At 46.8% G+C, this 17,315-nt stretch overlaps 1 protein-coding gene across 3 annotated transcripts in view; it reads right to left on the bottom strand.

Moving 5' to 3' along the window:
- Positions 1-1,569: 1,569 nt before the first annotated feature.
- LOC116431885 (netrin receptor UNC5C) overlaps positions 1,570-17,315 on the bottom strand; it is a 62,319-nt gene continuing 46,573 nt past the window's right edge. For 2 of the 3 annotated variants that reach the window (XM_076372595.1, XM_031987935.2), the window contains 5 exons: positions 14,449-14,490; positions 6,907-7,044; positions 5,542-6,039; positions 3,831-4,788; positions 1,570-2,859 (listed from right to left, as the gene is read on the bottom strand). In XM_076372595.1, the coding sequence (XP_076228710.1) occupies positions 2,688-2,859; positions 3,831-4,788; positions 5,542-6,039; positions 6,907-7,044; positions 14,449-14,490 (1,808 nt within the window). In that variant the 3' untranslated portion in view covers positions 1,570-2,687. The remainder of the gene's footprint in view (positions 2,860-3,830; positions 4,789-5,541; positions 6,040-6,906; positions 7,045-14,448; positions 14,491-17,315) is intronic. The other variant, XM_076372596.1, reaches the window with a different exon arrangement.

Raw genomic sequence — 17,315 nt, 5'->3', positions numbered from 1 at the left:
AGGGTTATGTGTGATATGAATCTGTTGAGTAGACGAGTTGAATTATAAGTTTATAAGGTCATATATAATATTAACCCTTTGCACTCCAGAAGTTTTTCACTGGACACTTAAGAAATCGCACATAAATTGAGGAACGAGACTATTTTCTTTCAATATTTCCATATGAATGCATTATGCACAGTTTATTAAATATCAAACTTTATAGCTTTGCTGTGTCAAATCAATCGACGACTGAGTGGCGCCTACGGAGTGTAAAAGGTTAAGCTTTGTTTCTCGATTTATGTATGTTTTCTCATTGATTGGTATCAAAGAACGTCCTCTATATTTCACCGGAAAACGTTGAGTATTTCTAATGGGAAATTTTCGAGTGCAAACGGTTAACAGGTGTATCCATGGAAATGATAGTCGAAACTATTACGAGAACGGAAAGGGTAGTGTCCGATCGATTCCTTCGAACGAGAATCGAAGGAAATACATGAAATAGCGTGCGCGACTGTTTGGTTTAGCGGAATCGGCCTTATCGCGTTTTCAATTTTATCGCATCGCGAACTTGTTTTACACGGTTGCAATTTTGTCCCGGAGTTCCAGGAACGTTGCCTGCCGCGGTGGAGGTTTCCAGCTAATTCGAGGATGTATTAAGTGCACGCATCGCGGTTTCAGTAGTTACGCGATATCACGGAATCGAAACTCGATAATAGTAGAACGTGATGGGCGGCCATGAAACTTTGCGACGATTACAGGCCAGAAATGCGGCTGTACACACGATCAATGCTGACTCATTCCTTCCCGGTGAAAGTAAGATTCTTATTCCTTCTTCGAGCATTAGAGGCGGCCTCGTATCGTGTTGCACGTCTGGCCCTGGGAGGTTTCGTATTTAGGGGAGGTTTCGCCGTCGCTGGTCGCGAATATTAGGTGAACCCTCCAAGGAACCGCGAACACGAATTTCTTGTAGGGAAATATGATAGCTTTAGACGGAAACTTAGGAACATCCGGGGAATCTTGGTAATATTTATATCCCCAAACTCGAACGTATCCGATTGCTTTTCATTTAATTGTATTATCATATCACAACTTCATTAATCAATTTCAAATAGATTGAACCTATGATAAAAGATAAGTCAACTTACCTTGAGCAATTTCCTCTCGATCTCGTTCACTTCGATCGCAACGGAGAAACGCGACAATTAACCCCTTGGCCTATGATTTCTCTCTCAACTCTGATCGATACGTTCGTCATTAATAATTTATTAGAAAAAGAGAAAAATTCTAAGCATATGCCTATATTTCCTTTTAAGTGTAATAATTGATTACAGGGGAATAATGTTTACTTTGAACTCGAATGAACTGAGTAATATATATATTTGTTGAATCATGGAAATCTTCACCAGTCTCACTCGTTGTAGGGCAAGGGGTTAAAAGGCAAAATGGTACCAATTTCTTCAACGATCAATCATTCATTTTTTCAGATAAGCGCGTAATTCTTCTTCGTTTTGCTTAAGGGGTTAAGAGTTTGGAAAACCAGGAACAAGGATGATCGCGGTGACAGGGTGAAAACGTGCGTACAACCGCTCGAGGTATACAAGAATATTTTATTCGTCGAAAGTAACAAATATACAATCTTCCAAATAAACTTGTGTCGATTGAAAGTCGTCGGATTCCCCGCGGGTCGAGGTCGTTCTACGCGATCGAACGTCCGCGCGCGATTCGCTCCCAGCCCGAACCCCACTTCCGTTTCCTATTTTCCTCCTCCGTCCCCCGTTCCCGTCGTCTTTGTTAAAAAAATCGATGTATCGGCGCGGAGTGTATTGTCGACGTGCACGAAAGAAACGCGGCATTTTCAACAAACTCTGAATAGAAACATCAACGGAAACGTTCATCCTTCGAAAACCGAGAGGTGTGAAATTTTGGCACGATCCATCCCTCCGTGAAAACTCAGTTAACTTTCTCTCCCATTCTCTCTCCCCCTCTCTCTCTCTCCCTCTCTCACACTGTCGCGTACGTGTGTTTCACTCGTGCGTGTTCTCCGTTTCTCATATACATTTATATATATAACAAATCGATAAAACGCGTTCCATTTACCATCAGCTATTCGTCTCGTTTATTTTATATCGCTGGAACGATATCTCTCCCCCCTCCTCCTCGTCGTCGTTCACTTTCGCTCGTTCCTTACTCGATGTCCTCTACCTAACTACCTATTTATATATATATTTATATTTATTCATTTATTTATATATATATAAACATCCCGGCCGAGATGAACGCGAGGTCCATTTCTCGTCTGCCTCCTCGCGGGTCCGTAGTACGTATGTACACATATATCCATCTAAACGCACAGTCTCTAGTCTTACAACTCGCTTCACGATTATTACATTACGGTCCCCCCTGTCCGATCGCTCGGACGGAGGTCCTCCTTTTTATGTATATACCCCCCCGCGCCCCTGAACATTTGTTTCTTACAAACGGTATGTACAAGAAAAGCCGCGCGGCGACCGCGCACAATTAAGGCAGTGTTTCGATGAGTCCGCCGCGGAGGGCGGCCGAACAAGGTTACTCCGCGAGTGTGTTCACCGCTGGACGCCCGGATCACCCACTGATTTCACTGAACCGTTCGCACGAGTTTCGGCCGTGGCGCCACACGGCTTTCACTCACCGCTGGACGTGTCCCGAGGGTCCCCGCTTCCGGTTGTTCAGAGCCACGGACCCAGCTGCGCCTCGAGGATCGTCGCCGCGTCCGTTCGGCCCATTACCCGCAAATGGTTCAGCAGATCCGTCACCGCCGTCGGCTCGTGGTGCTTCGCCTCCCACAGGTCCAGGATGTGTTCAGTCGGACTGGACTTCGTTGCGAAGTAGTTGATGTACCTGGAACCCAACCGGAGAACGTGTCTTCTTCGATCGAGGGAGTAACGCGTCGCTACCAGCGTCGAATGTGCGACAATCGATATTTCATGTTTCGTGCGAAGAGTAAATTACTACACTTCTTCGTGTAGTTATGTCAGGAAATCGCGATTTCTTGAATGTTATTTGTACGGGCGATATATTTTGTCATAAAATATTGAGCCATGAAGTTTACTGGTGCTGGTAGCGAGTGGGTAGAGCTTCCTGCGAAGGATTCTCGGGTACAGTGGAACTCTGGTTGCACGAACCTGTTAGTGCAGTTCGTGCATCGACGCACGAGTTCGTATAATAGTTCAGCTGGAGGTAATCGGGGATCGTTGATGTTTGGTTTGTACAAATAGAGTTCGTGTGCGCGGAGTTCTACTGTGTACAGTAATTAATATTCGATCGAGACTCTAAGCTGTTGAGCTACGAAGTATGTGTCCCTAAGGAAGTTTTCAATCGGAGGAATTGAGGAGTAATTCCACTGTGGGGAAGCATGGACTATTGCAGTGTTTGGTTAGAAAGAACAACAATAGCATTGACCGCAACACTATCATTCAGAAAATTGAACATTAGCAAAGTGATCCCCAATGGAAGCTAGCGGACGCTATCCAAGTTACAGTCCAATCCCCTGCAATCCACCTGTCAATGATCTACAGTTACATCGATCCGCCGCGACATAAGGAGAACAAACGACTACCCAAGTCGTCCGCGTTACCGACAAAAACCCCCGCTGTCAGGACTCGGCGCAGCGCAATGAACACCCAGTAGCGGAGCGGGAAGATTAAGCTACCGGTCGGGCAGCGGCGACCGCCGGGAAGTCCTTTAAAAGAGCAGAGGCCCGACGAGCCGGGGGTACGTTCAAAGAAACAGCTATCGTCCCCGGAGGACGCCGCCGTCGGTGACCGGTAGCGAGCAAACACGGTTGAATAACACGCTGGAAGATTGCTAACCTGTCAACCTGGAGCCTCTGTGCCAGCATTCTCCAGTCGTTGCCGAGGGCGTTCGGCGGGTCCAGACACTGGCATAGCTGCTTCCTCAGGGACCTGGTAAACCGGAACGGTCTCAGAGTGGTGGAGTCGGTAGTCGCGTTATTAGCATGCCCGCTGCTGACCACGGTCACCTCTCTGAGCGGCCTGGTCACGCTTCCGGAGGAGATCAATTGCTTCGCGCCGTCGTAGACGATCCTGAACACCTGCCTGGTGTCCGAGTTCCCTTGCGAGACCTGCAGCTTGTAGCTCCTGGTGGTGCTAGGCCCGAAAGCTGCGTCCAGCCCGAAGGTCACGTGCTTAGCGTTCTCTTGGCAGTTCCAGATGTCCCTGAACGAGATCTCCTGCCGCTCCGTGGGCGACTTGCTCTGCCACTCGTTGCCGACCTCCTCGAGACTGACGCACAAGGTTTCGCCGTTGTCCTGGAACAACAGCGTCCTCGGCTTGTCGAGCAGGTAGCCCCTGATCTGCGATTCCCTGTCGACGATCGCCTTCATCGCGGCCTTGGTGTCCTCGACCGCGTACACCCTGACGCAGCACTGTCCCGCCTGGCTGGCGAACAACGCCAATCGCAGCCTCTTCGTGGCCATCGTGTTCTCGCAGCTCTGCCCGGCCAGCACGTAGCCGCGCAGCTGTTCCGTCACGATGAACGCCTCCGCGTGGTCGAGCTGCGTGAACAGCGGCGTGTTGATCGTCTCGTTGCCGAGGGTCAGCACCCTGTTCCACGTGATCGACTGGTGGTCCTTCGAGGAGGCGACCGCCATGCCGTCCTCGACGCTCAGACCGTCGCAGGCCCAGACGCTGAGTTCCCATGTAACCGGGTGCAGCATCGCGCAGTGCTCGAATTGCAGGATCACGGGCTTGTTGAAGGTCGCCGAGGATGGGCCGCACGTCACCACCGCGGATAATTGCGTGATACCATCTGCGGGCCGAGAGACAAATGGTACTGCCTCGAGTACGGGCCGTGTAATCGGGGATCGGGGCCGCGATTCGCGGCCAGGTTGCGCGGTTCACCCGCTTAGCCCCTTATAGTTCTGCGGCGAGCGCGGTAACATGGCGGAGACTGTGCGGAAACCGACCGGTGTATAGGGATTATCTTCGGCGAGATCGAAGGTGGAAATTGATCGAGGAATTGTCGCTTGTGAATTGTAAACTATTATATTAGAAGCATCGATTCTCATTGTCGAGGCTTCCAAGATAGACGCCTCTTAGCAATAACACCCTAACGTTCTATTATCGTATCAAGCTCCAGAGATTAACATATGAAACCTTTAAATCTCTGATAATCACCGGCAAATCTAAATCGCGACAACTGAGCATTAAAAACCGAAGTCTACGGATGCCACTATTATATAGAATCATTGATTCTCATTGTCGAGGCTTCCAAGATAGAAGCCTCTTAGCAATAACACCCTAACATTCTACTATTGTATCAAACTCCAGAGATTAACGTATGAAACGTTCAAATTTCCGAAAATCAGCCGGCAAATGTAAATCGCGACGGTTGACCATTAAAAACCGGGGTCTACGAATGGCAATATTCATTAACCGAACCGCCGGTGGACGGCGTCGATTGAATCCGATCGATAATCCGTGGCAATCCGTGAGGGAAGAGGGGGCTGACGGTTAACCGTCACACGCACCGGGCGCAATTAATAATGCACGCATCACTTACCGGGTAATCGAGGCCTAAAGCGATCCTCGTTGAGCACCGCCAGGTAGAGTTCCTCCCTGAGTGGCTTGGGCACGGCTCCCTCGGGCACGGACATCGATATACCTGCGTCCGGTAGCACGAGCAGGGCGCCGCGCGTGTTCACCGCCGCGCCGGCCACGTTGCCGGTCTCCAGCTTCGGCAGCCGCACGCTCTCCGAGGCGACGTTGTACGTCGAGTCCGAGGACGGGTACGAGCTAGTGACGCTGTTCTCGCAGTCGGAATGGATCTGTTTGTCGCTGCATGACTCCTGGGTGGAGGTGCTCGGGGTCGGCGACATCGGGGACGGCTGGGGCGCGATCGACAGGTGGGGCACGTCGTAATGGTGCTCGGAGAGGGATCTCGACATCGACAGCTTCGGGTCGAAAGGATACTCGTAGCAGGCCGGCACGCTCGTCGCCGTTACGTCCGGCTGCAAGCTCAGCTTCTTGTCCTGGTCCGGGAAGAACTCCGGCTGGAATTCTGAAACGCACACCGCCGAGCCACGGCCCGTGGGTATCTCTGCGCGCTGCGGACAGACGCCGCTGTTGATACTATTCCGACGCCCACGCGAGTCTGCTCGCCGCTTTCATCGGTTCCGAGGGATTACCGTTGAACGCGACCGTTGGAGATCATTCTGGGGAATCTCAGATGAATGCTCGGGACTCGTGAACGACGGGAACGTCTCCGATCTGAGGGAAGCTACTTTGATAGGCTACAAGTTTGGCTTGAAGAGGTGACAGAGGATTTTCTCGCGCTTTCTGCTAATAGGTTGTTGAAAGTCTAGTCTAGCGAGGTTTATAGATTGATCAATTCGAAATATCAGTTCTAAATAGCTTAATAGATTTGTCAGCGCGTGAAGGAACAGTTGCCCGACCGCTTAACTATCTCCACTCCGGCGCGGCTCGCTCCATCGGACGCCTCGTTTCCGCAAAACGGTTGTGCAATAGAGCCAATCTCGAGCGTGTCCCAAATACGTCACGGCTAGCCCAGCGCCAAAGACGTATGTACCATTCTATTATTACAATCGTTTCCGTGACCCGTTCCCGCGGATGAAAGCAGCGAGCACGTGATCGTCGATCAAGCTTCGAAATAGTATCATTCCTCATCGCGCCCGGTCCCTCGGCACCGAGCGCAGGTGAGAAGAATCAGGACACTCTCCGATCCGCGATGCAACACACACGCCCACGCGTAACCCCTCCGAAAGGTAAAAACAACGGAAAACGAACGCTTGTAACGAGCTCGGTAATTACATCCCGCGCGTCACCTTTCGCTCCTTTGTTTGCGAGGGAAAGGGGGCCGAGCGGTGCCTCTTTCTTTTTTTCCCTCTTCATCTGGCGAGATGCTTACCGTTACGGGCCATGGAGTAAAGGGAATGGTCCCGACCTTTGCGCCTGAGAAGCTTCGCCAGGAAAACGGCGAGGCCGCCGATCACCACACAGGCGACAGTCAGCCCGACGTAGAGGGCCACGTCCATCTGGCGGTTCGCTGCGAACATCAAACGTTCCTGTGTTACACGCTCCTCCGTCTCGCGGAAGGGCTGGCAAAAAGGCGACGGCGAAACGGGGAAAAAAAGGGGAAGGAAACGGCGCTCGTCAGCGTTCGCTAATTCGAAACTTTGTCGCCGCGTCTCTCGGCGGGGATTATCGCCTCCCGCGGGATCGGCGCAACCGGCAGGCGTTAATTCCTCGTTTCAAGGGGCCGCCGCGGGACAAGGGCTCCGTTTTTAAGACGGCACCGCGCGCCGGTAATTTTCGCGTGTCCGCGAGATGCTTCGTCTCTCGCTCCCGCCCTTCATCCTCCCGTCGGCGGTCGCTCGCTCGCGAGCGGACGACGAACGACTCATGAATAATTTACGCGGCAAGTTTTATTTACTTTTTACTGGTCCGAGACGCGCAACCGGGCGAACGCCATTTTTCGCCGATCCCGCGACGGGGGAGGCGTTTTTAAACGGTTCCCCGCGCCCGGCTAAATATTACGACGCGTCGTAGGAAAGTTTTAAGGTTCCTCCCCGTTTGCGCCGGGGGAGACGGACTCGTTCCACGGTTTATCGCTTTACAGCCGCGCGTTATACGACGCGCGACGGTAAAGATTGGCATCGTTATTATCGCGGCCATTAACGCGCCGCTCGGCGAGAAACGGGGGTGCTCTGACCCCTCAATCTCGAGTTAACCGTTCCTCGCGATCCGCCGTGGAAGCTTCCGATAAAAGTGGAAACGGAGCGTAAACGAGCTGGAAAGAGAGACACGACTTTTGACACCTGTTTGAGCAACGGGACGCGTACGTGCCAATTTCAGCTGTTTAACGATACCTCGGTATCATGTTTGTTCGACACACTTTGTTTCGCAAATATAAATTCGAACGATTCGTTACGTCGAAGCGGCGACGGTCAGCGCGGCTGTTTTCGAGCGATTCTCCGCGGTAATAATATCAATGCTCCCGAAGTAATTGCCGGATAATTGCGCCGGTGTTTCGCCGGCCGAGGCGAGCGGGCCCCGAAGGAATTATTTCGGCTAATAAAATTCAGCCGGGGCCCGGGGATAACGTACGGCGTCATTAAAAAGGCCTGCGACTCCGTGCGCGACAACCTAATAATTTCGTGTCGGTCGCGAGAGACGGACAGCGAACACGATGGCAACAAAGGCTACGTGGGAAGCGATTAAAAGGCACCGGGAGATTGAAGGGGAGAGAGAAGGAGAGGGGGACACGGGGGATTGCGTCACGCCGCGATAGCCTCTCTCTCTCTCTCTCCTCCTCTCTCGCCGGGGCCGCATGAAATCGGGATTGAATTACCTGTATGCAAAGTTTCACCGAGATTCGAACGCGTTTTATGAATTATGTAACAGAGGACCGAACTCGCCGGCGAGTCTTCGCGGGATTAAGGGAAACGCTCGGCCAGTAAATACAGAACGATATACGGCCCGTCATAAATCGAGAAAGTTTCGCGGATATCAATTTACGGAATTATTCTTGAAAGTTTTCTCATCGAGCAGCGCGTCCGACTGTTTCTTGCTCGGCCAGAAGACAGTGCATCGAAGTTACTTTGTTGCGTTCCAGCGGTAATCAATTCCAGCTCGAGCCAACTATTCGTGTCTGATAAACTTGCCGTTGATTCCGAGAAACGCGAGTTGATGTTTGGTTAATGGTTTGGAGATGAAGAAAGGTAGCATGGAATTTTGTCGCTTGGAAGCTTTTCGCTAGAAACATTCGACAGTTTCCGAGATGACACTATTTGAAACGAACTAATTAGAAGACATACGTAACTTAAGAAACAGTCATTTTATACGAATATTTCACATATTGATGTATTATACAAAACTTAACCCTTTGCACTTGAGAGTTTTTCACTAGAAATATTCAATATTCTCCGATGAGGTACGGACGATGTTCTTTGAAATTAATTAATGAGGAAACATATATAAATTAAGAAGGAGTTATTTTATTTCAATATTCCACATATTGATGCATCGTGCAAAGCTTAAAGTCTCATATATAACATAATATTGAAATAAAATAACTTTCCTTCTTAATTTATATATGTTTCCTCATATTATAATGTTATATATGAGACTGTATAATTTTGCAAATCAAATCAAGTGGTGACTGAGAGTCACCTCTCGAGTGCAAAGGGTTAATATTATATATAACACTTTGTAATTTTGTTATATCAAATCAAATGGTGACCGAGAGTCACCTCTCGAGTGCAAAGGGTTAAAAAGAAACCTACTGCTACAATATTTCCGAGAATACTTTACATATCCAATCGATTCTCTGAAAATCGAATCTATTTCACACTCTCATTTTACAGAGCAAAATCATCCATTAGGTGTAGCTTTCTCCATAAGCGAGTCTGCTGCTCGTCATCTATCATGTCTTCCAAAAGCAAATCGTCGCGAACACACGAGTTTTAGTCAACCATTTGTCACTTGCTTCTCAAACTCAGCCGCGACCTTTCACGCGCCATAATCGCGCGGAGAGTAACAGCGAGAAGAATGTTCCCGCCATATTTCCAGAGGTTGATCGCTTAAAATGCGCGCGCGGCCGCCCGGCGGAAGATTTTCAAGAAATACCGAGGCAAACCGGCGACTGACGTTCCTAAGCTTCTTCCAATTTTAGAATGTCAAAGCCATTCCCGGTTGTAACCCCGGTACGTGACTCTCCGGGCGCCGTTCCTCCTCCGCGAGGATCACGGGCCGCGTCTGCCCGGCGCGCGCTCTCCGGTGACACGTGCTTCGAACATCAATATACGCGGCGACGAAAACGCATACGAGATCCGTGCGACGGGGGGCGGCGGGACGCCCCTAAAAACGCAATAGTTCCGCGTCGTTACCCCGCGCGCGCGCCGGTGGAAACGAAGGAGAAGAGAGTAATGGCGCGTTTACCCCAAACGAACGAATGCTCTTTCGCCCCATTTGGAAAAAATTGAAGTCCTAACGAGCGCTCATCCATTTTTGCTGAGCAATTTCATGAAAAATCGAGCTGAAATCTTTAACGCTGAAACTATCTATCGAAATTCTTGATTTCTTCTTTTCTTTTAACCCTTTGCACTCGAGGTGACTCTCAGTCGATTTGATTTGCAAAATTATGAAGTCTTATATGTGATATTAAGCTTCGTATGATGCATTAATATATGGAATATTGAAATAAAATAACTTTGTTTCATCGTTAATTAGTTTCAAAGAACATCGTCTGTATCTCATCGAAAAATATTGAATATTTCTAGTGAAAGGGTTAAAAGATGACTAATATTTCTCTGAGATCATTGAAATTGAAGCAATATGCAAACTAAACTGTAAATCAGTTGAAGTCTCGATAGATCTTGGAGTTTCCATAGAGGAATTTTATAAAGTCTATTTAGCTAGTTTTAGTGTTAACCCCTTGGCCTATGATTTTCTTCTCAGCTCTGATCGATATGGCTACTCTGTCATTAATAATTTATTGGAAAAAGAGAAAAATTCTAAGCATATGTTATGCCTATATTTCCTTTTAAGTATAATAATTGATGATTGTCGAATCACGTTTAAAATCTTCACCACGAGTCTCACTCGTTGTAGGGCAAGAGGTTAATATTCCGAAAATCCTATAGTATTATTATAGATCTCTATTCTTTGAATATTCCTACGTTGAATTACATTTTGAAGAGTCTGTACTGGAAAGTATGGAAGAAAACGATGGGAAGCACCGATGAGAAATTGGAATATCAATGAAAAATTGGAATCGATAAAGCAGCACAAACTTTGTCGAACTGTTCGGCGTAAACGCCATAAGAGCTGTTCGCGAGTCCCACCCTCCGGAGCGGTCTGAAAAGTGGCGCGAGGGGTGCCGAGATTTATTTTCTTAGCGGGCAATTGATAACGCTTCATAACCCCCGGCCCCGATGTATCCGAACGCTATAATTCATCCGCACTACCGGGGAAAGTTTTTACGGGCCGGCGATAGTTCGCTTGTCTTTATCTGGCAACCCACAGGTCGCTGGGAGGGGGTGGGGCATCTTCGATGATATCACAGTAATCCCGAGATTGCACTTCGGGGCTCGCGATATCTGTTTTACGCGAGTCTAATTGCGAGCTGGATGAAGAACGGGGGAGAATGGCTGGTAGACGCTGTTGTTCCAGAAACGAAATTATCGAACTTCGTAAGTTCGCCGGGGAGGAATGAAATTAGGGGTAACTCCGAGTCCCCCGGGATCGCGCTGGGAGGCGAGCGAATTAAACTGGATTCTACGTTCCGGGAATTTTTGGGCGATTGTATATCGAAATCGTAATACTTCTGGCAGACATCGAGACTTAGGGGAAGTTTCTAAATGCCAATGATTTAATAAAAACTAAATTCTATTAGAACAATCGATTTACTCCAGAACCAACTATTTCACCGCAAAATAAATTCCCTTTACTATCATTAAAGAAACTGAGAATTGATAACACTAAGATTCTCTCTAGGCACTAAATATTAAAAAATTGTAAAGCAATACTTCCCTCTCGAATAATCTACTAATTAACAATTTAATAGAAACTAAGTTACATTAAAACAATTGACTTACTCTAAAACCAGCTATTTCAACCCAAAATAAATTCCCTATACTAAACTCTTAATACCAACAAACTGAAAAGCAATACTTCCCTCTCGAATAATCTAATTAACAATTTAATAAAAACCAAGTTCCATCAAAACAATTGACTTACTCTAAAACCAGCTGTTTCACCCTAAAATAAATTCCCTTTACTATCATTAAAGAAAAACCAACAATTAATAACACTAAGATCCTCTCTAAACCCTTAATACCAACAAATTGAAAAACAATACTTCCTCGAATAATCCACGCATCCCCAGAAGCAAGACAACATACCCCGACCGATTACGAAAGGTTCAACTTAAAAACGTCGCAGGAAGTAGTTTCAAAGAAAACGCCGTATTCCGAGGCGGTTGATTGCGACTCATCGCTTCTTATCGTGGCACCACGAGAATCGAAGCCGCTCCAGGACTCGTGGGAGGGTAGTTCCTGGGCGGTAATCCCGACGGCCAGGCGATCTACGTACACGTTCAGGGCTTCGCCACGGTATAATGGCACTTTATTTGCATGCACGATCAATTTCCCTGTTGCAGGCCGCTGAGGGGCGTTACGGCTGCCGATTACATAATTTTCTTCGATATTAAAGCGGCACCCACCCCGTCGTTCCATCAGGGCGCACGGACGAAGGTGAGGGGGCGGGCGGGGGGTGAAACGTGGGCCGAACCGTATCGCGTGCAACTTTGATGTGGCCCGGTCGATAGAATCGTCCGGTCTACGAGGGGGTGTCTGGATCTATACGGACCACTGGGCCACCCTTGACAACACACCAGCCGCCATCTCATTGTTACGATTGTTTGGAACCGGTATGGGGGCCGGCGATCGCGTACCCGGGGCCCCTCGCGAAGCGTCAATAATTAACCAGTCGCGTAATTAAAAGTAAATACTCCGAGGGGCGGCTCTTACCCCGGTGCTCGTCGTTGACGCGGAAAACTCTGACGGCAAACACACTTGAGCGCGATTGCGTCCTAGGAGAACGAACCTTTCCTCTTTTCGATCGCTACACCGTTTCCAGGGAATTTCGAAGTGAATCGTTTGAATAATATGTTTGGATATTAATATATTAATTCTATATTAGAATGATAGAAAGTTTGTCTTAAACAGTGAATCGTCCTAGGAGAGAACGAACCTTTCTTTTCGATCGCAACACCGTTTCCATGGAACTTCAAAGTGAATCGTTTGAATAATATAAATATTTGGATATTAACATAATTCTATATTAGAATAATAGAAAGTTTCCCTTAACGAATATCAACTAGAATTCTCATCAGAGCGATTCTAGAAATTAGAAGTCTATACGTAGGGCTCTCGCCGAGGCGAATTCTGGAATGCTTCCTAGAACACAATGCAATCCTCACAAAATACCTCATAAAATTCCGAAACTCATAAGAATCACGAAACCGAGTCAGACACAGGGCTTCCGCCTACGACTTCCGCGATTCCCGTGCTGTCAGCAATCAATAAAACCCATACTCCCCCATATTCTCCCCATGAATATCCATCGTAGCACGTCTCGAGTCCCCGTAAAAAGCAGCCGGGACGAATCAATGATGAATCGGCGAATAGCCTCGTGGAATATACGCGAGGCGAGCGGCGCGATCCGGTGAGTTCCATTAGGCGACCATTTCCTCGTGTTCGGCTCTCGTGTTGCACGAGTCGCGTTCGTTTTCTAAGCGACACGTAACGCCTTGGAAACGTCGCATTAATATACCCCGGAATCGATGCGTATCGCGACGGCGCGAGGAATAGGTCCGCGCCGTGCCGTCGGTCTTCCATTTAGCCGCGCGGGACGTCCGATTTGAATGGTATCAGATCGCGGTGCCATGCCGTAGCGCCACGTTGCACGGCGAATATAAACGGCGCGCACCGGCCGTGAAGAATCCCATCCGAGAATGTCGCGCGACGAGTTCCGAGCGTTTTCTGCGCGGCCGGTCGCGCCCCGGCCGCCTCCCACTCGCTCGCTTTCAGCTCTCGCGACGACGGAACGAATCGGGGGTGGTTCCCGATGGATCGCGGACCGCGAATAGCCTCTTGTCTAATAGCGAGTCCCGTCTTTTCAGGGGGTGAGGTGACACACCGTGTAATGCCTGGCTTGTGGGTCTTTGCGCAATCTCTGCATTCTTATGTAGAAAGTTTTTAGCGAACCTCTGCGGATTGTTTTGTGGAAATTTTGTTCGGCAGATTCTTATGGGTTAGAAAAGTTTGAGCAGATTTTTGTGGATTGTTCTGTGAAATTATTGAGCTGATTTTTGTGGATTATTCTGTAGAAGAGAATTAGCAAATTTTTGTCGATAGTTCTGTGGAAATGTTTGAATACATTTTTGTGCGTTGCGTAGACAATCATTGAGCAGATTTTAGTGAATTGTTCTGTAGAAATTGATGGGGAAAGGTTTATTTTATCGGAGGATCGCTCGAGCGGTTTTAGAATAGAAATTCGTTTCTATCGATAGAAGTGTTTCCTTCTATTCGATTAAATTCTGCAGTCGAGTGCATAAAGATCCACACCAGAATCGTTCTCCTTTAACAGTCGGTTGGCGAACGTATTCCGAGGTTATTTGATTCGCTTTACGCTTTGTAGAGAATGTATTTCATGAATCACCGCACCGCGCGGTGAATAAAGTATTCGAATGAATATTGTACATTCCTCGATGTTCCATTAGGAAAGATTTCCGTGGAGCTGTTAAGAGCTTTATCGCTCGCTGAAAGTAATACGGGGCACTGTCTTTTGCCCCGCCGTCAAATATCGCGGCAGCCGACGGTTAATGGAGACGAAAGGAGATTAAAGCCCAGGAAGGAACGGGCCTTTTGTTCGTCGATGGACTTACCTTCCTCGGTCAAGTGTGCGCCACCCATTTTCGCGCCGCCGTCTGGAAAAAGAAAGAAGAGAACGAATGGACGATAGAAATGTGGATGTAATTGAGGGCTAAGTGGGTGAGCCGCGGTAATTGACACGTAAAAGGCAGCGATTCCTGGATTCCCTGCTCGGGGAACCGGTCCGGGTGGAGTATCGCTGCTGCGTGAGCTTTAACGTCGTTCGCTGCCATCTTGGTTACCGTTAACCCTCTAACCGCGCATGAATTTTCAATTTTTCCGTGTGGAACCGCTAGTTTCATTTTCCACGCAGACGCATCTTGCAAAGTTTAACATCAACCCTTTACACTCCAGTTTTTCACCGGAAATATTCAATATTTTCTAATGAGGTATAGACGATATTTCCTTAGATTGAATTAAGAAATTTCAAATGCATCGAGGAAGACTATTTTCTTTCAATATTTCGTACATTGATGCATTGTACAAAGTTTAATATTGAATATCAAAGTTTACGGTTTTGCTGTGTCAAATCATTCGGTGACTTGGCCTCTGGAGCGCAAAGGGTTGAACGGAGCATTCGATCACGTTTCAATTCAGTCTACTATTTTGTCTTTCATTCTGTTTATCTTTTCTTTTGTTATTTCAGTCTTGAAGTGGGATTATTTGCAATTCATGAAGTACGGTTCTTGTTTTTGCAAAACAGTTTCTAACCGAATTAATCGAATGAGTTCAATTGAAGATAACGGAGCAGGTTGTAGTTATAATTCTTTTCAGCTCGTCTAAGCGTTAAAAATTAGATAAAAACTAACGGAACAAATAACAACTAACAATATCCTGATAAAATACTCGAGAGAAAACTCAAAAAAGAATATTTTTCAAAACATTTCAAACACGAATGCCCGAGGTTAAGACGTGTATTAACCTTTGCACTCAAGTTCCTCACAGAAAACACTCAGTATCTTCTAATAAAATGCATTTTACGAAGCTGATTCGACCATTAATCGCACGCAGAGGAAGAGAACTATTTTCCTTCGATATTCGACGACTCAAAACCTCACAATCGTGCAGCGTCAAATGGATTGGCGACTGAGAGGCGCTTCCAGAGTGCAAACGGTTAATTCTCCGCAATGGTAACGGTGATTACGTCTCGCGATTCGAAACGGAAAGAATGGAACCAGGACGCGTTCAGCTCGCGCAGAGAATAATTGAACGCCGCGATGCACGATCCACCTTTTCTACGAGCGTCGGGATTGATCCACAATGGCGTTAAGACGATCGAATGAAATATTCCTGACAGCGAACGCGTTAAGACGTAATCGCATTTCTTTGAGCGCGGCAGGAAATAAGATTACACGGGCTTTCATGGCTCGGGCTCTCCCGGTTGACATTGTCCGGGGCTTCCGGGCGTAAACGGAGTGACAATTATCTCCGCGAGAAGGCAGGCCGTATTTACGTTCAATCGTCCGCTGCGGGAAATATTGTCGCGTGTCAAAGGGAGAATAATCTTTCAATTACGCGGGGAACACTGCTGTCTTCTTTCTCGACTTCGATACTGAAAACTCGGAGGCGAAGCTGTCCGCCTCTGAAGACGCTTTTGAATCTGTTTGCACAACTAACGGTCTACGTCTATAGCGAAAGGAACTTCGTCGTTTGTGAAATAATAAAATGCATCAGTTTCGCTTCGATGCGACAAAGATCAATTTAATTAGAATTCCATTAAATTTAAATGAATTTTGCAATTTAGAATTCTATATGATGCAGAGTATTGTAAAGCCTCGATACTAATATTTGGCATTTGTGATGGTATTCTCAGTAGTAATGTTCCATTGAATCTAGTAAATCTATATAGAGCATGAAAAGTGTAATTAAAGAGTATTAACCCTTTGCACTCGGAAGTTTTTCACTAGAAATATTTTAACATTTTCTGATGAGATAAAATCGATATTTTGTGAAACTAAGTCGACGCGTACATTGAGGAACAACGCGATTTTATTTGAATATTTCTCAAAATGATGCATTAAATATAATATTAAATATCAAATTTTATAGTTCTACTGTATGAAATCAATTGAGAGTCACTTCTCGAGTGCAAAGGGTTAACCTTTAATGGAGTGATAACGCGGCATGACACTTACTGTGTAATGCCTTGTATATGACAGCAATCATTCGATCATTATCACTGTTATTGCTGTAATATCCACTGCTCGTTATGTTATTCTTTCTCGACAAGTAAACTTGAAATACTTCTACTCCTCTTACAATAACGCAGACACGTAGTGTAGATTTTAAACAGAATCAAACTCGATCCCTTGAATTCAAATTTATTACTCTATTATCAATTACTATACTTTGAAGCAAAGATAATACCTTCAAATCCGTTCTCTTTAGAAAATGACTAACCCTTTGCACTCGAGAGGTGACTCTCACAACACCTGATTTCATAAAGCTATAAAATTTGATATTTAACATTGTACCTCGTATAACTCATAAATTTAAAAAATATTGAAATAAAATAGGTTTGTTCCTCAATACTCGTGTAATGTCTCCGAGTTGGTTTCCCAAAATATCGTCTTTGTCTCATCAAATATTAAAATATGTCTAGTGAATAACCTTCGAGTGCAAAGGGTTAATTACAAAGTAGTATCAATCATCATTCAGAAACAAAATAATTAAAAATATCCACTACGTCCATTCTCTACGCAAAGTACACAATGGCGACCTCAACCACGCAGCGTCAGTGGCGAGACGTATCAGGGGTCGCCGTTAAACCCGAGAAACTCGCGACAAAGCGAATTTCCCCGCGAAGCGGACGCGGCCGGCGACGGTGCACGCCGTCGCGTCGCGGCCGGGAAAAGTCGTGACAAGTAGATAGAATATAGTT

The sequence above is a fragment of the Nomia melanderi genome, chromosome 12 (assembly GCF_051020985.1).
Source record: "Nomia melanderi isolate GNS246 chromosome 12, iyNomMela1, whole genome shotgun sequence".
Classification (NCBI taxonomy): domain Eukaryota; kingdom Metazoa; phylum Arthropoda; class Insecta; order Hymenoptera; family Halictidae; genus Nomia; species Nomia melanderi.
The sequence above is the reverse complement of the archived record's forward strand: the minus strand, read 5'-3'. Positions and strand labels throughout refer to the sequence as shown.